General features: G+C 49.2%; 1 protein-coding gene across 1 annotated transcript in view; it reads left to right on the top strand.

Moving 5' to 3' along the window:
- The window catches only part of NTN1 (netrin 1), a 125413-nt gene that overhangs the window by 49992 nt on the left and 51044 nt on the right, over window positions 1–24377 (top strand). The window contains exon 2 of the mRNA XM_068913204.1: window positions 13323–13511. Within this exon, the coding sequence (XP_068769305.1) occupies window positions 13323–13511 (189 nt within the window). The remainder of the gene's footprint in view (window positions 1–13322; window positions 13512–24377) is intronic.

Below are 24377 nucleotides of genomic sequence, written 5' to 3'. Positions count from 1 at the left end.
TTCACTGCACAGCAACTGTTGCAAAAGAGTGTTCCTATGCAGGATTCATCTCTTTTGAAATGCATTAATTTATATAAAAGGATTGGAAAACATTTTCCAGAAAAGGACGCTGTTGATTTCAGCCCAGACAGCTCAGAGTGTCTCAAGGCTTTGGTCTTGATCTGGACCCATGTCCTCTTTTGGCACAGCCAGGGGCTTTGCAGCGTGGGGTGGGAGAGCACGAGTCTCTGTGCTTTTGGCCACCTCATCTGGCAGCTGCAGCATCACTGTTGGGGGGGCCAGGGTAGCTGCCCCAGCCCAGGTAGACTGTCACCTTCTGGGACTGGCATGGGCTGGATGCCTGGGGAAAGAGCAGCATGCGGGGCTCTCCTGGGCTCCTGGGAAACCTCTCCTTGTCAGGGAAAGAGTCACTGAGCAAAAGTGTGGGCTGTGGCCGAGCTCAGTGTCTGTCACCTCGCAAGCTGTGCTGCAAAGGGGAGGCAGAGCTGCTGTAGCCAGCCTCCGCCACCACGGTACAGACGCTCAGCCCCGCTCTGCTGGGTAGGAACAAATGCGCTGATCTGCCAACTGCTCCCCTGAGCCAGCTCGGCCTCAGAGAGAAACCAAAGCCCTTCCCAAGAGCTGTCATCTGTCAAGCTTGTGTTACTGTCTGGCATGTCAAGTGGCCGAGCTGAGGTTTGTAATTCATGGGGAAGTGGAGGAGGCCGCGGCAAACGCTCCTGAAGCCGTGCTGCACTCTTGTCTCCTCGCAGGATACAGGGGACAGGACACACATCTGCAGAGCTGCTGCATGAAGGATTGTCTAGGGACCTCTGCAGGTACAGGCAGGACCTTTTCTCAAACAGACCAAGGGTTTTCCTATCAGGTAAATTGAGGCAATGCTCGTCCTTTGTGAATTCTTGTCCTTGGGGCTTTTGCCCATGCTTTAACGCATCAGCTTCACGGGTCGCACAGCGAAAGGTGCTGTCTACAGGGCTTTCCTGCCTCCAGGAAGGATGTTGTCTCCTGAGCAGGAGGTCCTCTTGTGCCCAATGGCACAAGGCTACAGGGGTCTGCAAGGGCATAAATGCAAAACTGCAGCTGCTTGCACAGAGTAGCCATTCCCTCCTGTCTTGGGTGATGAGGTGATGTAGTGCTCTGGTTCTGCTCTTGGCATAGAGGAGTGAAGCCAGTGTCAAAGCCGATGCCTGGGGAAGGAGGAAAGGGTCATTCAAAGGAGAAAGCTGTGTTGATTCAGCTTCCAAAGTGAAATCCTACGAGACCTGGTCTTCAGAAAGGTCTTTCTTGATTGAGGCAGTGCAGACCCAGAGTCTCCCTGTGAAACTCCTCTGGAACTTGCTGAGTCTCCTGATTCCCATCAGCATCTCAGAGAAGCCCTTGGTAGACCAGGACAGCATCCTCCTAGCACACAGTACAGCAAGGCAGTGGCTGGAGCCGCAGGCGGGCAGGGCACCTGCCTTCTCTGCCTGACCTCACCCTGAGGCACAGCCTGAGTCAGGACACTTGGCCTCTCTGTGCCGTCACTTCCCTGTCTGTAAAGTGAGGGCTGGGATATAGATTGGCCTCCAGGAAAGGAGATGGACGCAAAAGTACAAGAAGCCAGCTTGTTACTGTTGTGCCATCAACCGGGGACACCCTGTGCTGCTTTCTACAGCCTCGACCACCATGGCTTCTTCATTGGGCTGGAGGCTCTGGGCTGTGACAAGGTGAACCACCAGCGGGATGGTGGCACAGGTGATCTGAGCAGTACCCGGGACTCCGTGTCACCACCTCAAGCAGACAGCTAACTGCACGTAGTCCATGATTTCTACTTCTTCCGGGCCCATTAAGGTGAAACTCCTTTTTCAGGGTGGGTGCAAGCCAGAGGTTTGACCGCAGCTCCCGCAGCCTGTCCCAGTGAACTGCACAAGAGCCGTGTACCAGGGCAGCGCTGAACTCACTGGGAGGTAACTAGCCATGTATTTTACAGGGCTTCTTGAACTGCTCTTGTGGCAGCCCTCAGTCCCTTTTGGTAGCAGATCTGGCTGGTGCTGGTTTAACAATTCCCCCAGCCATGCTCCAAACAAGATTGGGAAATGATCGAGGGTTAAAAAAACACAACGCTTTCTCAAACATGCTTTGTTTGTTTTTAAACAAGAGCCTGGCACAGTCCGACCTCACAGGCAGTTGAATTAGCACAACCGGAGCAACAGTGACTGGGCACATGAGTGGCATCACTGGGTCTGCCCTGGAGGAATCGCAGCCTGAACTGGCTAGTTTCAAACCGCTTTGCATTGCTTTCACCTCTCCGTTGCAGGATAACTGTGGCCAAATTTTCCATTTCCTTGGGACAATGATAGAAGCAGAGCTAAGGCTGTTTGTATCCCTGGTCCTTTGAGGTTGAACAGTTTTAATACAGACTTTTGAATCTTTTCAGTCTTTGCTGTTGGTTACATTATCAGGCTTTTTGCATTTCAAATAACCTTTGCTCTGAATGTGCTAATTCTTTCAATATCTGTTTCTGCTGTGACTTTAACCCTGAAGTGGCTGATATACTCCTGCACTGGAAGTGTGGGAAAACTTATAAGAAAATGTCTTGGGCAGGGAGTCACATTGGGGCAGCGATGCCCTGTAAGCTGGGTGTGCTGGCTCCTGCCGTTTTAAGATCCAGCCTGGTCTGGGCTCAGAGCCCCAGATCAGCATCACTTTGGCACTGGCATCGCTCAGATCCAGGTCAGCACATTGCCTCCTTTTTAGCTGCTGGGCTATGATTTTAAACGCAAAAGTTTTTGGAGAGGAAGAGCTGACGAGAAGCACTTTGGGACTGAGATGTTGATTTGAGAAAAGCATCATCTAACCTGCAGCAGCACATAGCTGACTGGAGAGATGACCAAACTGGACTCCTAGGAGGAAAGCAGTGTAGTGTGGGGTAGGGGGCTGAGAAAGGTCTTCTTGCAAAGTACCACAAACCCCGCGGCGGTCGTAGGAAAGCTGCTGCTGAGATCTGTACCCGATAAGAGAGAAACCACAAAGGCCAGCACTCTAAGTGGATAAATTGTTCCCAAGTGGATTCCTCTCGGACTCTAAATAAACATCGATGCTTAACAAGCACCTCTGAGCTCAGCTCAGTGGGCGGTTCAGAGGCTGGCTGCTGTGTACTTTCTCTGATAACCCATAGGTTGGAGGGTGAGTTCTCCCATTAGCTCTGGCCTTAGGATGGCATCTGGGTGAATTACGGGATGCAAACAATTTGTTTCAAAGTGTTTACAACCTCAGGAGGCTGGATTCGGATGCTGCAATGAAATAAGAAAGCTTATGACAGCCTAGTATCATCTCCCAGATTGAAATGAAAAGTTCAGTTCTTGACATTTCCTTTCTTAAAAAACTAAATTAATTAAGTTCTTCTCAGGCTTAAGCCTAACTGCAGATCTCCTGCATGGTACTTGATGTGAGGAAAAAATCTTAGTCGAGTCCCACAGCTACTGAAGAAAGGGAGGATCTCACCAGACCACTGAGAACGTGCCCAGTTGTATTACTCTCAACCTGGCTGCACTGGGACCCGAACGCAGGTGCGACATGTTGGCAGTGCCAGTGTGGAACAACAGGAGACCCTGGCATGCACTCACCTCTGACTGGGTCCTTTCCCACCTATTGGTCAGCACAGAGTTGAGGTCCACCTGGAGCTCTTGTTCTACCCCTTGGAGATGGTCCCTTGTGATCCTCGTGAAGGCAGACTCATGACCAGTCTGTGAGGCTCAAGCTGTCTCTAGACAGCTTCCAGTGGTGCTTTAGATGGATAAAAGCTCCACTCAAGTGTCTCCATTCAAGAGAGGCTGGTGCCAGCTCCTGGCACACTTGGTGGGAGAAGCAAGGGCAATCTGCAGCCTACTTGCAGTGCTACCTTAAGTGTTGCACCAATTGCACCCACATCAGCTCCTGACCAGGCAGTTTGAGTACAACTGTGTGTGCTCTACCAAGGCTAGATTTGCCCTGTGTTTTGCGCCTTGTATTGAGTAAGGCTGCTTTTGTCTTAGGAAAAAATGCCTTTAGTGAGAGGTTGCTACACCATCGCTTAATAATTCAATACATCCCATCAGGCCAACAGGTTTCTCATCCATCCCCATTGACTGTTGGTAGAGAGTTAACTGCCTGGAGGCTTTGAAGGAGCCACTGAAGGTCATTGTAAATGCCCAGAGAATTCAAGGCAGGGGCATGCAAATCACTGGGACCTCACTGGCTGAAAACAGCTGTTTGCCACATGTGTCAGCTAGCAGTGGTGAGATCTGAACTGATTAGAGATTGTTAAAATCTGGCTTTTAATCTGAACATTTCAGACCTGCAAATCTCCTGGGAATAAGTCTTGCTCTTCCTCCTGATGCTTCCTGCCAGGTCAAAAATACCATGTGAACAGCCTGGAAAAACCTAATGAAATTTTGGTTCTTCAGTCCAGTCTGGAACTAATAAATGTGGAAGCAGTTATGAAAATACCTCCCTTCCCTGAAATCAATAAAAACATATATCAGACTACAGTCAGACAGGTTCACGTTGCGGGTTAAGTTGCGAGTTGTGTCTCTCACTATTGGAGCCAGCTCCCATGCCATCACATGCTGGAGGGGTGGATTGGGAGCCACTGTGCCTGTTTTGTAGTGATTACAGAGACTGTTGGGCACTTTCCAAAGGAACATCGTGCTATCAGAAAGTGCTTTGGTCTCATAGCATTGGAGAAAAGTTGGTAACTGTGAGTATCAGCAAAATAACCCTCAGTAGCTGATTTGAAGGGACCTGTTCTTTCCTCTTCTTGGGTACGATCTACAAGTAGCCCTGGACTTTTTCATCGTATCTATTCTCAAAACCACAAGCCAGAGACTACAGTCATTTCAGATGTTAGTTCCGGGCTTTGCCAACCTGTCTGCTGCCCAGTTTTGACAGGCCATATTTGAACTGGCTCCAGGTGCTGATGGGCAGTTGGATGTGCCTAGCTTAGTCATACCCTTTGCTTGGGTATGGGCAAATCCCAAAATCACATTCATAGGCTGAATCTCTCCAGTGCTGACATTCGGCATTTGCTTTTACTACCTGATCCCTAGCCACTACTGAAAGTTCACTCTTCCTGCTAATGCTCCTGCTAGTAAACCAGTTTTGGGGGGAAATCTGGTGTACAGAGGCAAAATTTTTATATAAAGCAGGAAGCGCACTGCTGGATTAGCACAGTGCAGCAGATGTTAATGCCCACTGCATGCAGCCGGCCCTGTGCTCATCACTGGGCTATCTGAGCACCTGCCGGCAGGGCTAATGCTTGTCACTGGCTGTTTATCCTCTCCAGAGGCCTGAGTGCAAGCAGGAGGGACGAGGACACACAGCCGTCCTCCTGCCACATCACTCCTGTGTCTTCCCACCTCACCCCTCCCTCAGAGCTTGTCTCTTCAGTCCACCCCCAACTTCTTCTCATCCAGACACCCAGGGTCTCCCCATCCCTAATTCCAGATGTCTTCAGATCTCCAAATCCATCCAAGGCACCTCTCCTTGTCAGCCACCCTTTCCTGCCACCCAACACTTTGGCTGATCTCTCCCTCTCCAGCCCATCCTGTTTCTACAGGCTCTGCTTTGAGCTTAGTTTGGCCAGTGAAAATAAGATCTTCAGGGAGTTTAGCTGCAAAACTCTATCAGTTTTGACTGAACACGTCCCCTGTTTTTCAGTGACTTATAAACTCAGCCAAATTCATTAGTTCTTCTTAGAGACAGTGAAAGACACATCCCTAGCAAGGAGCAATGTTTTCCTTTTTAAACCTTGGCTTCAAATATGAGGGTGATAGATTTTCTTTAAGGAAAGAAATCCCCCAAATTTGTTAGCATTGGCACAACATTGTATTTTTCACTAGCCTTGTTTCTCATTAGCAGCTGAATCATTTTAGCAGGAACTTTTCCAAAAATATTCAGTCTGAGTCAGACATTTGGTCTCGAATGTTTTAGCCCAAACAGTGAGTTTGGCATTTTTTACCTAAAAGCAAACAAGGGTCTTATCATTGGAAATCTCGAGCAGGAGTAAGTGTTGCTGTTACCAACTTGGGCTCCAATATTGCAGAGAGTTTTCACATCCTGCAGAACCAAAGTCAACCGGAGAATACTTCTGGGAGCTTGCTCCCCATGGCATGATGGGGTGTTCGGGAAGTAGCAGGCATTTTGGGGAGCACAGCACCCTCAAGAACATGTCTGCAAGAGGTGGACAGGTCCAGAGTCTCTCTGCTGATGTCTTTTCTGCCTCGAATTGCCGTTCCTCAGGTTTTTCATACCTACAAGTCCCCTTTGTTCTCTCACCCCTTTTTTGTGCTGTCGGGAAGACTTTCTCATCACTTTTCTCCCCAGGACCCTTCTCTCTTGCTCCTCCTGGGTTTGTGGTACAGACCCTTCCTCGTGTCACAGGCACGAGGGGTCACAGGGCTGGCACCTTCCCTAGCAAGGCTTCGGCCCCAGTTGAACTCAGGGGGAGCTCTGGGGTGAATCAGTGAGGACGGGGCTTTCCTTCATCAACTTCTTTTTGCTGCAGACTGGGTTTGCAGTTAAGGTTTTGCGGGCGATGCCAAAACGTAGCTGCATATTATGTGGTGTGTCCACACACTTTCCTCCGTCTCTTCACTCTGACTGTCAGGAAAACCAAGGGTCTGGCACAGACCCTGCATCTCCCTCTCCCAGCCACAACACGCTGATGGATTTCCCCTTTGGTGGACTAGCTCAAGCGCACTAAACCTATTTTTGATCCTCCTCCTTACTCAGACTTAACAGCACATGCAAATAAATTTTCCAGAGCAAACATTTTTGTTTGGTGTCGGCCAACTGGGTCTGCAGCTGATGGCAGCAAGCCATGGTGGGAGAGCTCTGTCTTGGCCCTGCAGCCCTAGCGGCTGTGGTGCAGCCTGCCCTTCAAGCAGAGATGGATTCAGTGACTCAGCTACAAGGGCAACATGCGGTCCTGATCCTGATGGCTCCGATGGCCCTGGTGGCCACGTGCTGGCTGTGTCACGAAGCACTTCATTTCTGCCATGGCCTATGTTCATCCATGCCTTGCTGTTTTGCTGCAATAGGCATGAATATAAATCCCCCTCCCTAGCTCAGGCAATGTCTATGAGCCCTGAGGGAGGTCCCTGCACTGCCAGGCTGCCAGGGCTGGCTCCTGGTGACCCTGCGGTTGACACCCCAGGTGCAACATCAGCTCTGTGGGGACAGCCTCCATCTGTGGAAATGGCTGCACAACAGCAGGGCGAAGAAAGCTGCTCCTTTGCTCTTCCACCAGCAGCCTCAATGTGTCCTGCCCAGCACCAGTGGCTCATGTTGGCCCATAAGCGGACAGGGGCTTTCTGTGCCTGTTGGGCTCTGCCTTACAGCAGCACCACAGCTCAGCTCCCTTTATATTCCTGGCTGCTCCAAAACCTCAAACCAACCCACCAAATGACACCAGGCCTGGAAGGACATGATGCTTTAGGGAACCAAGGAAACTCTCCCACCTTGCCTGTAGGGAATTTCTCTTTATTCCCCAGTCTCAGTGAGCAGACAGGTCTCTGCACGCACTGGCTGCTCCATTTCCATTGTCCCCCTCTTTTTGCTTCGAGAGTGGCCATTTCCACTGCCAATACAGCCCTCAAAAAGAAAAAATATCCCAGGGATATTTTCAGGGCTAGGAAAACCTGTGGACCTTCCTCCTGTGTAGCTCTGAGTTAGGAAAGAGGTTCCTGGCACAACGGGGTTTCAGCAGCCGGCTGGGTGGTAAGGCTTCTATCTGCACCAGGCTGCCGGGGACACCAGGGTCCCCTGAGCAAAAAGCCCCTCCACAAAGGCAACCCAGTCAAAGGCAACCCTTCTCAAAGGCTGGGATAGGGCACGTGAGGCTTGCTCCTGTAGAAGAGAAATAATGCCTGAGGCTGAGAAAGCAATTTTCTTTGGAAAAAAGTTATCTGAGAAAAGAATAATTTTAAGGAGATTGAGACTATTCACAAATTCAAGTCAAATTTAGAGATTACTTTCAGTCTCTGGATTCCTCTCTCCTCCTTCTTCCCTTTCCTTCCCCCCCTCCCTGAATTATTGTTTGTAAAAATTAAAACAAAATGTTTTGGGGTTTTTGTTTATTTAAAAAAAAACAATTTTCATTTTGAAAATTGCCAAAATATAAGTTTTGAAAGGGTGGGGTCTTTTGAAAGGGCAAGCTCAAAGCATTGTCATTGCTGAATGAAAACCACAGAGAGGAATGCGTCCTGGGAGATGCAGGACCCTGGGACGTGAGGTCCAGAGGACAGCACAGCAGCACAAAAGACCACAACCACAGCTCCCATCGCACAACTCCAGCCTGCCCCTCTGATTCAGATATCTGCTTTCATTATCTCCCATGGAAAATCCTACCCGTGTTGACCTTCTTCTATGAATTCATTTGACCAAGACCAAAAACAATTTTTTAATGAGGAGATGTTGCCGTGATCGGCTCCAAACCATAGCTCTCCTCTTTTCCGGTCCAGCCTTCTCTATGTTTCTGAACATCTGCATTTAACTGATATCTGGTTGTTCATATCAGAGCCTGGCAGCCCAGGTAGAGACTGTTTGATGAAGGTATGTACATCTGTGCACAATAAAAACAGTGAACAAAAGGCTAGCGAGGTCTTTGGCAAAATAAGAGAAAGAAAGGAGCAGGAGACAGCAGCACCAAGCTTATTGCAAAGGAACTGGAGCCAAAACCTTTCATCAGAGAGTTCTCAGCACCTGGCAAACGTTTTGCTGCCAGTCAGATCTGCTGTGTGTCTGCAGACCGCGCAGAGGCATCTTCTCCACCGGGTGAAAAGGACAGCATGAGGAGCATAAGTAATATTGATACTGGGACGTGATTTTATTACAGCCACCAAAGACGTTCATAGAAAGAAAAGATGGGTTACTGAAGAACCAGTTAGGGTAGCAAGAAAATTCAAAACATGACGCAGTGGCTGCAAATTAAAGCCAGGCCAATTCATGTTAGAAACAAGGCAAAATGCTTTAGCACAGTGGGTGATTAACCACTAGGCCAAGGGAAAGGGCAGGCGGGAGCCGCATTTCCTGAGCGCCTCACACCCAGTGCCACTCCACAAAACATGCTTGGGTAAAGCACAAGTACAGCCCTCAGTGCACAAGGACCTCTTACGGATTCAGAGGTTGGGTCTTGGAGGCAGCAGCAGGCATCACAACACGCTGCCAGATCTGTGAAATCCTGACTACCGACTCCAGTGCATTCCAGACATTGCCTGCCCTGAGCATCTCTGAGCTCCTACCGCTTGTCTTCGCTGAGCTGTAGCACTAGTGTGACGGGTCTCATCATGATGACTGGCTGCATCACAGTCTTGTCCCCAGTAAGGATCTTTCTGATGCCTGAATGGGCCATTTATTGCATTGCCCTAATTATTCCTTCTCCATGCACTATTGTCAGAAGAAAACAAGATGGTTATTTTACTTCAGTCAGACCAAGCCTCTCCCACTGAGCTCCCACTAAGTACATCAGGTTGGACTTTAACTGCCTGTTAGCCCTGGCTGATGGCCAGGCAGCACCCAGTGCCGGGGCATTCAGGGCTCAGGCACTCAGGGGTAGAATGTGAAACAATAATTTTGATTAAATCCAATCTCCGTGTGTCAGTTTGGCCCACACTGTCTGCACAAATGGGTGCATTCACAAGGGAAGGAAGATGGAAAAACGTTTGCGTGCCTCGGGTTAGGAGGAGATTTCCATCTGTCCAGTGCCCAGCAAACGTCCTTGCTGCTGGCAGGAGCCAGCAAAGGTGCTGCTGTAGCAGGCAGTCGCGAGGGAGGACAACCAGTGCAAGCTTGTGAGTGCCCTGGGAGTGCAGGGGAAGGAAAGGACACAGCCAAGCCCAAGCTGCCAGAGCCAAAAATAGTCTGAAAAATCACAGCGGAAAGGTGGCCATCACTACCTGGCTGCTCACGGTGCTCGCGGGGAACTCATGCAGAGGCAAGGTATACGGGGTGTGAGACTGCAGAGAAATGGAGGGGGAGTGGAGCCCCGGTGTCATGCCGGGGGCCCTTTTCCCCAGCCACTCAGGGTGGAAGTGGGCTGGAAAAGAGCCCCAGCGCAGTGAGAGCTGTATGCCGCTCTGTGAGCACCTGTCACCCAGAGCACATATGCCATGCTGGGCATGGAGGTGGGCTGCCGTGTCTTTCCCTCCTGGAAAGGTTTGTACACAGGTGATGTATGGGATCTTTAGGTCATTTGCTCTGGAGGAAGATGGGGATGGCTGTTTTGGGGAGTTCCCTGAGCTTCTTGCACAGCCCTTTACCTCCTCCAAACACTGGACTTTCTTGTCCCTGGAAGGGCAGCTTAAAATGACATTGTGCCCAGGAGCTGGGCTGTAAGCAGCTCTGCACACCCTGCTTATTCCTTTGCGTTCCTATGGCAGCACTGACCCTGCAGGATCACCTGAAATATTTGCAAAGATCTTGAGAAAAATAGGGGAGTTCTGGTTCCTATTTTTGCAAAAATGTTTCTGCTTATCAAGTAACCTAAAAGAAATGCAAAAATTTTCACTTTTAGGGTGGGCCAAGCTTTGAATTTTAAAAAGGGACTTTCCAATACAATCTTGCAAAATACTTGAGCGCAAACTTCAGCTCTCACTAAATTACACGTTCTAGAATGAGGCGCGCTTTCATGCACATTGAAAAACATGCATTTCTGCCAGCTTCAAGGAAGAATTAGGTCTTCCATGAGCTCATGCAACTCCCTGGAGAAATATCTCCTCACATTGGTCAACTGGGACCAGTTCCTATGGCTTGTAGCACTGAAGACAGAGTTTCCAGTGAGTCTCAAGGCTTTGAACAATGGAGATGTGCCTGCAAAGTTTGTGATCTATAGCTTGGATGACAGACCCTCAAATCGGGGAATTCTTTTGCTTCGTCTGCCCAAGCTGAGTCCCAAAGCTGGTGCCACTGTGGATGCAGGTTGCTGCCTTGGTGGTTAGCTACAGCTGAGAGGAACTTCCAAGCTGCTGCCTCCATGTCACAGCCACTGTCCTTGTTTCAGCAGGACCGTGCTTGCAGTGAAGGCACTAGCCTGAACTAAGTCCTTAGTTCTCACTCCTGCCATATACTTCCTGCATGCCCCAAGACAGTGGTTTAATCTGAGCATCTCAATTTCTCTTCTGTAAAACGAGGCTTGGTACTTTAAAAACACCACCACTTCCTTCCTGAAAGCTTAGATCATAAGTTCTGCAGGGCAAGAATCATCTCTAACCCTCTATTTGTGCAGCACTTAGTGCCGCAGAAACATCATGCTGGCACGGGCTGCTCAGCAAGCCACAAGAAAAGGAGAATACCACAGCTGAGTGGCTGGTAGGGTGCTCCTAGCAAAGGCACAGAAAGTTCTTCCTGAGATTAAGATGGAATGGGAAAAATCCACAAGGGGGAACGCAGAAAGCACTCGGTGCATGCCCCCGCGTTTCTTTTAGATGCAAACAGCCTCTTTGACTGCACTTGCAGCGTCAGTAAATGTGTCTTTGGGACAGGCCAGACATAAAAAGCAGCAATTCCCTCTGCAGGCAGGAGCTGAGTCTCTAGTCTCCTTGATCATGTTCTCCTGTTCATGGGTCCTTAGATGAAAGTTGTGTCCCTGGCTGGTGTCAGGAATCTCACTTTCTCAGGGTGACAAACCACTCTGGGGCTGCTGTTCTCACTATCAGCAAGCTGGTCATTGCAACTCCTGCCCTGGAAACGTTTGGATCTGGTCGGGACGTGAAGCTGTGCCTCATTGCATTAGCCAAAAGAAATCAAATTGCAAGGGGAAAAGCAGAGAGAGCATTCTTCATTCCCTGGCTTGGAGGTGTCCAGAGGATTTTGCTCTCCAGCTACACTCTGGTTGCATGTCAAGAGTTATTTGGGGATTGTTCCCAATAAATAATCCGGAACTGCATTGTAATTTTCTGGGCTGAAATTTGATAAATAAGCAAATATAGCATGCCTTTGTCTTGGGCAAGCACCATAAGGTAAACAGGAAGGAATGAGGGATTAAGATGTTTCTACTCTAAAGGAAGGTGACAAGCCCAGAGCTGTGACACCTTCGTGCAGAGCTGAGAGGCCCAGCTGTGGGCTGGCATTGCACAGATGTATTGTTCGGGGGTGAAGAGCAAATAAAAGCAAAGGGAAAGGAAAACAAGCTATAAAATTCTCTGCAAAGCACATAGCCTCAGCAACTGCCTCTTGATGTTCCCTTGACAGCTCTGGGGTCGAGCTTTTGAAGTTCTTAAGTTTTCTTTTGCAAAGGCCCCTTGTTAAAATAGTCCCTGTGTTGACATTAGGCTGCATAAGGTGGAGAAACTGGACATCTCCTGGCAGGTTCAATCACAGCAGATTCAATCAAAGCAGAGAGGGACTTTTTGGTATTTGACTAACTGGGCGTCAGGCGGGCCCCGTACCAGCAACAGGATAAGAGATGCTGATGCAGACAGACAAAGTTTTATTGGCATGTTCTGGGCCACAGAAATGTAACAGAGCCTCAAGCTGCAGGTACGAAAAGTAGAAAGAAACGCAAGGGAAGAAAGTAGCTCAGAAGATTTTGAAACACTATGTAGAGTTCAAACACCCATGTGGGCCCGGACTGTGTGCGAGTGCAAATATTGGGAAAGATGGGCAGGTGGTGCTTGGAAACTCCTGTTCCTCTAACAGCACAGGGGGAGTAGGGATCTCCCGGGTGCTGGTGAGCAGGATGTTTCTCAGGGGTTGTCAGCGAGTTTGTGGGGGCTTTGCACCGAACAGTAGACAGATAGGAAGCACCAGGACTCCAAGAGCAAATCAGAAGGGTGAGGAGCAAGGCTCAGACAGTGCAATGCACTTGCGATAAAATTGGTGTGGCCAAGGCGTTTTGCATGGCCATTTCCTAACCATAGAGGAGCTCACTTCCTTTGAGGCCAGCTCACCATCAGGAGCCAGCTTTTGAGTCACGTTAAGAGTGGGGAGAGGCAAAAGGTGCATTTCCTGCTTTATAACCCTGCTGTAAGTCACAGTGGTGAAATACTGCAAGGTCTCAGTGCTCTCAGACCCTCAGCGTCCTCTACAAAAAGCCGAGGTTGACACTGCCATGCCGATCTCCCTGGAAAGGCTGGGGTTAGCAGAGGGCTTCCCATAGCTGGCAATGCCATTGCAGCATCCCCTCCTCTGACACCCTCACATTTCCATCACAAGCGTGTGGTCTCAGGGCAGGACTCGAGCATGACCAGCCTCTCTTCTTCAGCATGATGCTGTTTAGCATGCAGACCCGTACCCGAGCTGGTGTAGGCATGTCCATGATCCCCCTCCAGATGCCACTGATCACCATTTCTGCTCTTTCTCAACAGCCTGCAACTGCAACCTTCACGCCCGGAGATGCCGCTTTAACATGGAGCTCTACAAGCTGTCGGGACGCAAGAGCGGGGGCGTCTGCCTGAACTGCCGGCACAACACTGCCGGGCGGCACTGCCACTACTGCAAGGAGGGTTTCTATCGGGACCTGACCAAGCCCATCTCCCACAGGAAAGCTTGCAAAGGTAGCCGGGCTGGGGGGCTGCGGGAAGGCCGAGACCATGCGCGACTCCTTCTCCTCCGATTCCTTCCTCCCTCTTCTGTTTCCATAGCTATTTCTATTGCAAACTTCCTACTCCTTTTTCCCCCCAAAACCAAACCATTGCAGTGGCTCTTCTTACTCATCGTTCCCTACCCTCTCCTCCCCCTCTATCTCCCCAGTCCCCTCGTGAGGAGAAGGCCATCAAGTTAAAAAGGTCCTCACTGCTGAGGATGAATTTCGAAATATTTTCATATTTTAAAGGGATATTTTCTCATTTATAACACTATGCTCCCCTCTGCTCTGACAGCCATAGCTAACTTGGTTAGCATGTACAGAAAAGCAGACTTGGACAAAAATCCCAGGTATAGGGTTGGCCACTGCACCTCAAAACAATCAACTTTCAAATTTCACCCCAAAATCATTTGGCCTGTCGAGGCTTAACAGCACCTCACACAAACACGCGCACCACTCACAAACGTCCCGCGGTTGTCGGGCAGGCATTCAGAGCACGCGTGAGCAGGCAAAGAGAAACGAAGAGGTGGCGAAGAAAGCTCAGACGAAAGAGAAGAAAAACAAAGGTGCAAACAGGCCAGGGGGATTATTCTGGGCAGCAGATGAGCCTCTTGCTTAAACCCTGCCACCAGCTGCATGTCCTGCTTTTCCCAGGTTGCACACGAGCAAAGTTGGGCATCTGCAAAAGGAACGCCCGCCTCCTCCAAACCTACGCGGGCATCTTGCGCTATCCTCCACCCGCAGCCCCCGCGCTGCCAGGGAAAGGGAGGAGAGGACAGCCTATCATCCACACGCAAACCCATTTACTCTTCTGGATGCGATGCTAAAAGTAAAAAGGGAAGCGATTTCATTTTACGCTCGGTGAAATGGATTTTCTGAGGTTTCCCTACTCTCTTCAATGGAAGGCAAGCAGCCAAGGGCACCCTGGACTCAAGGGGTTCGCTGGCGTTGCAGGACGTCGCTGCGCTTTCTCCTCAATCCTGGCCCTCTCGAAACCCGCGGATGGGCGCCCGCGCTGGCTGGAAGTGGTCCTTGGGCCGAGGTGGGCAGTCACGCTGCTTCCCAGGCCCAGCACGTTCCCTTCCGGCTTTGCACCCCTTGGGGTGGCCTGGGCAGCTCACAGCGCAGGCAACATCCCGCCTCTCCACGTGTTTTCCTCATGCTCTGTTGTTTTAAATAAGAGCAACTCCTTAAAATGAACCTTTTTGCAAACTCTCAGCTGTCTGCTGGAAGATATAAGTCCTGAACCTGAGACATGGCTAAGTAAATCAGACAAACATTCAAAAATCAGATTAGAAGTTGTTGGGGGTTCCCACAGAAAGCTTCAGCTCTTTTCTCTTTAAACGCTAGTTTCAACAAGAAAAGGAAAGCTTTTTGGCCTGAACTGGCTATTTTTGACTGGAAAGATTTGGGTCTTCAGCGTTTTCAACTTTTGGACGAAAACACTTCTTCCTATTTTTTTTTTCCTCTGAAAACAGACCCTCTTTGCCAAAACAGAAAAAGAAATCACTTACTTTGACAGTCCTACTCCCCCTTTTTTCACCTTGTAAAAACGATTTTCAATGAGACGTTTTCAAGCCGCCCTGCATTACGCGTGCTAATAAGCTACAGCTTCAGCCGAAGAGCGCCTTGGTGGGATGTGAACAAAGCCCGGAGCTGAATGGTGGCTCTGAGGGGGATAGAAAATTGCCATTTTGGGGCCGCAGCAAGAGCCGGCAGAGCAGAGCGCCGAGGGGAGCTGAGCCGCTTCCACGCCGACCTTCAAGGCTTCCCGGGCTGCAGGCGGCCCCAGCGCGGGGCGCGGCGCCGGGCGCCCGAGGGGCGGCGCGCAGCCGCCTCTTGCCCCGCGAAAGCCGAGCGGATGTGTGCCGTAATACAGTCCACGTTTCTGGTTTCAGCCTGAGTAACAAAGCATTAGGTTGAAGCAAACAAAGGGAAAGGCTGCACGCCCGGTCTTTCCTGCAGTCGAGCCGGCGGGAGCGGGGAGAGATGCAGATCACCAGAGCCCTCGGCCCGCCCGCCCGCCGGGAGGCCGCGCGCGGCCACCGAGAGGCGTTGGCTGCCTGGCGCCCGCCCGCAGGGCCTGCTTCTCGTTTGCCGCGCGGCCGCTTCGCTGGGGCGCCCCGAGGGCCCCGCGACCACCTTCGGGTGCAGACCCCAACGCTCATCGGCGCAATTAAAAGCAACGCGTCTGTGCTCTCTCCACCTCGATTTTGGGGCAGCCGGGTTAATTCAAAGGGCCGGGCTCCTGCGCGTGCTGCCCCCGCCGGCGCTCGGCCTCCTCCAAGCCAACCGGGTTGGCAAAAGGGAATAAAAATCATACGTGTAAAACCACAGAGCTGCCTAGAGCGAGGCCCGGGCAGCGTGGGGACTTCCCACCCCTCCTGAAGGGCGGTTAACTCCTTCCCAGGGCTCCGGCTTGCTGCTGTGGCTGAGCCCCAGCTCTCCAGCTTCCCTGGGGTCGGGGCTCACAGGGCCGGGGAGGGGTCTCGGGGCAGAGGAGCGCTCCCTTCTAGCCACAGGCTCGCGGTGTCCTGTACTGATACATAGATCCATAGATACATATACACCCTAGCCCTGCGGCCTAGTCCATAGGGCCTGCGCGCGCACCAGCCCGCGGAGGGGAGGAGGCGCCCGGCCGCAGGGCAGGGTCTGACGCAGACCCCCTCCCTTGCCTTTCCGTCCCTCAGCGGTGGCTTTTCCCAGGAAAAGGGACAGTTCCCGGGGTTTTCCAGGCTCGGTCCTCCCTGTCTCTCACACTGCCTCGAGGGGGTTTCCAGGACTTTCTTCATTCTTGCTTTTCCCAGCTGTCCTTCCCAGCCGGCCATCCTGTCCTCTCCGTTTAGCCTTCCTGTCTCCCTGGCCCCTCGCGCCTGCTGACCTCTTCGCGGCTGAAGGAGGCTGAGAAAACGGCCGTCTTATCCGAAAGGCAGAGCCTTCAAGCCAGGGGTGGTGGGTGGGGGGCCAGCCCGCGAGGGGCTGAGCGGCAAAGCCCGAACCCTGAACGTCCCTCTGCGCCCGGGGCGAGGGCAGCCTCCGCCTTGCCAGGGCGCGGAGTTTATACAGTCTCTTGGCCCAGGTGTTTCTCATGCTGCAGGGGTGATTGCAAAAGTATCAGCCACGGATGCTGTCTGGGCACCCCCTTCCACACGCACATGGCCCGTGCCTCGGTTTCCCCAAGCGAGCACCTGGGAACAAGGCTTGCCTGCCTTTGCAGGGCGTTTTGCCAGTCCTGTAAGACTGCCTTTCCCGTTTGCTGAATCACTCTATTAATTGCACGTTGCAATTGTTCTTTTCTTACCCCATCGCCTTCTTGAACTGCTCCTGCTCTTGAAATTTGAGATCAACAAATTTAAATGCTTCTCTAACCCCCTGCAGTTTGCAGCTATTGGAGCTAATAGAGACAAAGGTGTGCAATAAATTTGCTTAGGGAATGATGAGCTCCCCAACTCTCAGGCTATTAGCACAATTTCACAGTATTTGGAATGATTTATTCTCGGCGTAATCCAGTGTCCTATACAGATGCAGATGAAATGAAGTTTCCTACAGCAAAGGATATTCCTTTGAAAAGTAGTTTTCCTGAGATCTGTTTATGATATAGGGCATTCTGTTTTTTTCCCCGGTTTTCTTCACTGATCCAGGGACTGTTTTGAAATAATTGTTAAAAACAGGCATTTAAAAAGAACCACCATCTAACAACTTCAGCCATTTCTCCATTGATAACAATATTAATTTATCATCTCACCAAGCCATCTGTCAATGGGCAAAGCTCTCCCAGAATCTCCTGTTGACCCAATGTGTTTAGAATTAAGAAAGTAACTGTCCTGTAGCACCTGCCATCTCCCTTACAACTGCCTTACGTTTCATCTCACATGGCAGATTGTGTTTTCTCTGTAAGACTTGATTCTTTCAACCATTGCATTGCTCCGTTCATGTTTTGCACGTAACACATTTAAACAAATGCGTTTAACAGAGCACCGGTGTCTTGTGAATTGATAGGGCACTGTCAAGGAAGCATGCAGCAAATTTAGCCACCCTTACAGGCACTGTTAGCTAGGCTGAACTTATAACAAAAATGTTCTAAGAAAGATATGCTGAAGACATTTTGAATTAATTCACCTTTTTCATTAATTCAGCCTAACAGACACATTCAGCTAAACTATTTTTCCTCTTACTTGTGTTTCTCATCTCTCACTCCATCCTATAGACTAGGTATCTGAATTCATAATGCATCTAACATCACATAATAGAGAATGATAGTGGAACAAGTTGTGTTCTTTTAAATGATGGTTTGAATGCCCCGTTCCAGTGACTTATTTCTGCAAAATATCTTAGTGCAAAAAAGTTTGCATGTTGACTGTTTCTTTAACTTTGAAGAAAAAGAAAACATCATACATTTTTGCACATATTGCAGGACTATGGTGTGAGGTTCAGACAGTGAAATGAATTGTGAACAGAAAGCGAAGCTAGGCAGTGCCCTCCTTTCCAGGATGATGATTTTTTTAATAGCCAAACCTCTTTTTTTTAAGATATTTTCATGAACTAAAGTTATCTTAGCAGCACTTGTAAGGACATAAGAAGTTGGGCTTTCAAGCCCAACTTCTAACCTGACGGTAGTTAATTTAAAAGCAGTGCCGTTATGCCGTGTTGCTTGCCTGTATATTTGTTCGCTTCCAGTTATTTTCTTACAAAAAGAAAAAAAAAACATCAGTGATCAGGGAGATGCCATGTCCCAGAGCCATGCAACAGGCAGAGCATGGCATGAAGTCTGTAAGCCATATGTAAAGGAATTGATGACAGATGGAGCAGGGCTATTGCCTGAAGTGGCAATGTTGGGAGTGCGCCAGAGCCTACCAGGACAGAGCTGGAAGTTAAAGGAGTGCTATTACTGCTGGTGGTGGGTGGTCAGGGGAAGCGAGAGACAACGTTACTCAAGCAAGGGCTTGGGTTCCCCTGGAGTTTTGAGGTCAGACACCAATGTTCTCTGCTCGGCCTTGCATGGGTGTGCTTGGCTGGAGGAGTCTGACGACAGGCCTGGTCCTCTGCTGTGCGGGATCAGTGGCCTCCTTCCAGTGGGCTAAGGAAGAGGATGGTCCTTCCTTCCGGCAGCTGCACTGCAAGCCTGGTTCCTACATACAGCATTTAGGTGTGTGGGCTCTCCCGGCAATCTGTCACCCTGTCATTTTTTTAACTTTTAGCAACAAAAACCCAGACATGTGAAAAGTTGAATGCTCATCTTTTAAAACTTGGAACAAAGGTGAATTGTTCTTTCTCACTGATTTTTGTGAGAGCATGAACAGCTCCCAAAACACTGAAATTGTGCTTCCCGTTTCTTTTGTTTTCCCTCTGCTCCAAATGATGTTGCAAGTGAAATTCCACATCTGGGTCCTGCAAACCTCTGTCCATTCCATTCCATCATGAGCAGCTATAAATCACAGCACTGGTGTTAGTTCTTTTGATTAAATTCACTCCTGATATTTGCCAGATTATTGGCACTAATGTAATTCTATTGGAACAGAAACTCTACAGGGTTTTATAGCCTTGCTATAAAACAGCTCTGCACTTTGAGGAAAGGATTTACACACTTTTTGATGAAAAGATGACAAATGATACGCATTGTGAATGCACTTGTGCTGAGGCTGCCAGTGTAAACCTCTCATGGTGGGGCAGAATTTGGCACCTCAAGGGATCACGTTCATTAGGACTTGATGTTTTCGTTAAAAAAGGGATCGCCTGCCTCCACCATGCTGTTTCTGCCCCATATCTTTGGTGATCCTGGCAGAATTTTAAACCCGCTTTGAAGGATTGCTTAACGGCCTGTGCAAAAGAGCACTCCCAGCTTATCTGGCTGTCCTGGCTTGCACCACCAAAGGTACAAGATTTTGACATGGCTTTTTGGAAACAGATTAAGTTCAAACAGAGAGACAGTAATTGCAGAATCTGTGCGCTGAACCTGCAGTCCCTGGGTCTGGTAGGTGCAGAGGCCAATTCCTCCCACCCAGCTGCAGGCATTTGGAGTAGGGAAGTGGACTAACGTAGGTGGACCCCTTGGTTCCTTCTGCTGTCTAGAGATGAGAGGAGAACCCTGGAGACTGGACAGTGGGACAAGTCCCCCGTCTCTCTCCATTGACTATAGAGGGAGCTGCTTGACCAGCTTAAAGCACAGAGTTCATTTTTACATGGCTAAAGCTAAGGGAGATGAATGCTGTTCCTACTATGTGAAGCTTCACTGAGAAGCTAGGGGTGCAATGGGCAGCCAGGGTGAAAATCTATATTAGAGGAAGAGGAGTGAAGGCTGAGGATGGGCTCCGCAGTCAGCACTGTGTTGATCTCCCATTGCTGCTCTCCTCTGGCTCCCATGTGCAAAGTCCCAATGAAGCGCGTGGAGAGAGCCTGGAGGATCAGCCTATGTTTTCTTTCCTTGCAAGGTGGGGCAAAGCCACCATTGCCAGAGGCAGGTTGCTAGAGCTGGTGTGATCTAATGGAAGACCTGGGTCCCTGGTACTTCTCTGCACCCGGCTGCCTGCAGGCTTAGATGGCTATCAGTGTCCCTCCAGCCTGAAGAGATGTATCCTGCTCCCATAGTCCCAGATTCAGAGCTTGGGGCATAAAACATGTTCACAACTACTATATCCCAAAGACGCAGGGGCTACCTGAATGAAACACCTCAGGCTGTCTGGGGGAGCCTATATCAGCCATTTCTGAGGAAGAGTTCTGAGGAAAGGACTGTTCCTCTACCACGTCGTGGACTAGCTTCGTCACTGGAATATGCCTTCTGGCAGGGCTCCTGTCTGTGCCTTTCCTCATTGCAGTGAGATGTCTCTGTCTGGTGGGCTCTGTCCCATCACTACAGGCAACCAGGAATTTCTGGACATCAGTTTGTTAGATCTACTCTTGATGTCCACCTTAGGAGTAGATGAACTGCATCCTAAGAGTGAAGGTTTCTCTCCCCACGGTAGCCTTATGTTGATGCCCTCCTCTAGTCCTACTTGTGTGTATTTTCACACAATGAAGTCCAAGGCAATATGTTCTATGAATTCCACCAAGGGAGTTGCCTTTCATTATCAGTCTTCCTTCCCTTCCTTTTCTCTTTTTCTTCTTCTTTAAAGACCAGCTGGAGCTACCATTTAAATGAGAGATAAGCTAGCCCTTACTGCTGGCAGGACTTCGATCAAGTTCTTGCATCAAGACTTGGTCACCTCTGAGAAATCACATCACTGGAAAAGGCCCAGACATTCACGGCATTGATCTGTAAAACACAGACTTATTGTCTCATTAGGCTACGCTCTTCCTTTGCTGTATTAACAACTTTCTAGCTATGTTTCTGTACTACATTCGTTAGTGCCTATGCCTCAGTCGCGCTGTTCCCAAAGGCCCCCTAATTCTTTGTATTGATATTATTACAAGTGTTGAGCTCTGGTTTATGGCTGCTACATCTAAAACTTGTCATCAGCCACTCCCAGAAATACACAGACCAATCTGAGAAAGTTCGTAGAAGTGCGGCTTTAAGCTATCTTATGCACACAGGCACAGTCCATGGAAGTGTCCTGGAGCAATGCAGTGTGGGCACTGAATCTCGCAGGAGGCCTGAATGTGTCTGCCACAAAGTGTAGCCACCTCCAAGGCATGCAGAAGCCCTCCATGTCCACACCATTCACTCACTCGGGCTGGAAGGGTCCCAAACTGGAAAAAGAGACACGATCGTTACAGAAACTCTTAAAATGTTTTGAGTTTGTAGCACAAAAGCATGGAAAATGAGTGATTTTTTTTTTCCTAATGAAGACTCCAGCTCAGTGAAACACCTCTATGTGGTCATGCCAGCTTTTAAACATATGTGATTTTAAAGACATTTAAGCAGCTAATTAAAGTTAAGCAGCCACTGATGTGCGAACTGGAGCAGAAAGTGCTTGCTGCGTAGTAGCAGTGGAATATTCCTGTGGCTCAGCGCAGCTACTGAGACACTTTCTAATTGTTTCAAGAGAGATGGGGCTCCATTTGCCAGTCTTCAGTCCTATTTTCCCTTTCACGCTCGCCTTCTAGTTCCAGGGACTTTCTAACTAAATCTAATCTATATGAGCCATCAGCAAGGAACAAATCAAATGTTAGGAGCTCTGTGCAGCCCTTTCGTCTCCACGGCCAGGGCTGTTCCATCACCTCCACCCAATACATGGGGATGCTGCCATGCACGAGTGCTGGGGTCTGCCCCCCAGAGCATTTAGGAACGACAACTATCACACCCCAGCTTCATGTTTGTAACCCCTGTTTATCTGAAGTGTTTGCATTTATTAACTAGTCACAGGGTCATTTGCACCTCTGCACATCTGGAAGTGCTCCAGCATTGGTGCTCATTCTGCATTTCTGTGCAAATTAGCTGGGACAAGGGTAAAATCCCGCTGTCTGATCTACCCAGCAAATTCATCACTGATTTTCTTTCTCTGTCTGGCTTCCAATAGGGTCGCCCCCCTACCCTCAAGATACAGCAGCATTTAAACAGAAATTTGGTTTCAGTAGAATATATTTTATGCAGTCTTGAATCGAAACCTGCATGTTCAGAGCAAGTGAGTGCAGGGGAGAGGACCTGCAGGAGCTCCCCTTTCCAGGGGATAGCAAGGGGCATCACTCTCTGATAGGAGGCTCTGCCGTTCACATCCCAGATGAAATGCACATGTCTGTGCTCTGGTCCACTACGGTCTCCAGAAGTTGGCCTACAAATTCATTAACCAAAAAAAGAAAATAGAAAAAAAAAAGAGCGAGAGGAAGAAAAGAAGAAAGCTTGAAGTTTGTCTGTGCCTAGTGATAACATTAGAGCAAAATCACCTCAATGCCAAAAATATGCTTAAGCTGCCGCTGTCTTAAAGCCCCAGGGAAGTCAATAATTTCACATATTGCTCCCACCCAGGCACTTTCTCTGCATAATTCAACCTCTCTGCAAGCCCCTACTCTTCAACAGGGCCGGGTCGTTTCACCCACCAAGCCAGGCAGCTCCTCAGGAATGTCAGCATTCCCTGCCTTCATCAGGCAAGCGCAAGCTCTGTGCTTGGGCCCCCTGTTCTCCTCCAGGAAGCCACATCGACACTTGCCAAGCTCTTTTCAGTGAAGCTTCCCTCTCTTCTAGGAACATCTTATTTTGGACTTCACAGTATTGGTAGAGACTAACTTGCATTTAAAGTCAAATTTAAAACAGACCTAGTTTAGGGAAAAGGAGGTACAGAAGAGGCCTTTGACATGTCTTCAAACAGGCTGGGAAGACATCTGGCCATAAATAAGACAGCATCGCGCTGGGACAGGGCCTGACCTCCAGTACAAATCTCCGAGCATCACTCTGATATATCCGCTTGGCTTCTCCAGGCCAGCCTCCGGCACCGTCATGCCCCCCCCCCCCCATGAGAAACTTTCCCAGCTCCCCGACCCTGGGATCAGGTCTCACCACGGCAGTGAAGCACGTGTGTGCTGCCATGGTGCCCAGGGCTGAGCTCTCCCAGACACCCTTTCATGGAAAGCATCCACTCTGGGCTCCTACCATCACCTTCTCCTGTCCAATGGAGCCAAACTGGGACCCAAAGCAGGAGCTCCTGGGAGAAGGAAAGTGCAAAGTGAGCTGATTTAACCTGAAATGCATCTCAGCGGCAAAGGGATATCTCCCATTTTTTTTAGGACAGAAAAGCAGAGAGGACTGACCTGAAACAGCATACAAAAGATCTCCAGAAAGAGAAGGAACTGTGCCAGAAATTGCCAGCGACGTCTTGGGCTCAGTGCGCTGGGTGCAAGGTGCTCTGCTGGCTTCAGAGAGGTAGAGATGTCATTGGAGGAGTTTGGCCAGAGACCTCAGGAGGAGCCTTGACTTCTCCACTCTCTATTGCAGCTTGGAAAACTGTCCAACAGAAATCTCCAGGTTGAGTCCCAAAGCCATGTTAGACATTTGAATGATCTAACTTTTCGAGAAAACTGAGATTCTCTGACAGGAGCTGCGAGTTCTCTGTGTTGCTGAAAATCACATCCTAAGTCTGGGGCCTACAACCTTCGAAACTGTGTTTTTTCTCGAGTTTGAGTTTGTTTTTTAGTAGAAACAGACCCAAAAGCATTTCTACAGGGCAGATATGAACTGTGGTTCTCAAAAGTGACATGGTGTGAGACATAATTGAGGGGAATTTGCACCACTGCTGCAAAAAAAAACAGTTGTCCATCATAGATCTGAGGTTAAGAACAAGAATTACTGAGTTCATTTGCATACCCAGACTTTTGTAGATCGCTGAGACAGAGGAAAGAAAGGGAATAATTTGCCTTTCCCATAAAGATTTTTAAACTGTTGAGATAATTTCCTGTTTCAAATCATTTATAGAGAGTGACAAATCCTCCAAATCATCAAGAACTGGACATTAAAACAAATTTCAGTTCAAGTCATTCAGTGCATCTTTTTCTGATATTAAGCATAGTAAAACTGAAAAGGTTTTTTTCTCATTAGAAAAAAAAAAAAAGACATTTTCCAGTTAAATATCTAGTTCTCTGAGCATAAAAAAATCCAGTGACCTCTGGCTCTGTGTCCCAGGAGTTTTCACTGCAATTTCTCTCAGACATTTGGGCATCAGAGCATCTCTCCCCTCTGTGGATTCTTTACTGTTTGGTAAGGGCTGTGCACACGTTGAAGGGGTCCTCCTCTTGAGCTATTCCTGGGGTTTCTCTCTCATCTACACAGCCACCTAGTTTCATGAAGCTTGTGGCAACCTCATTATCTCTGAGACTTTTGCTCTGGTGCCAGATTTGACTGAAATATTACTAGTAGGAGAATATGCTTCTAGAAACCTCATTTCCTTAGGAACCAGGCTAAAAATGCATCAGC

The sequence above is a fragment of the Struthio camelus genome, chromosome 19 (assembly GCF_040807025.1).
Source record: "Struthio camelus isolate bStrCam1 chromosome 19, bStrCam1.hap1, whole genome shotgun sequence".
Taxonomy (NCBI): Eukaryota; Metazoa; Chordata; class Aves; order Struthioniformes; family Struthionidae; genus Struthio; species Struthio camelus.
The sequence above is the reverse complement of the archived record's forward strand: the minus strand, read 5'-3'. Positions and strand labels throughout refer to the sequence as shown.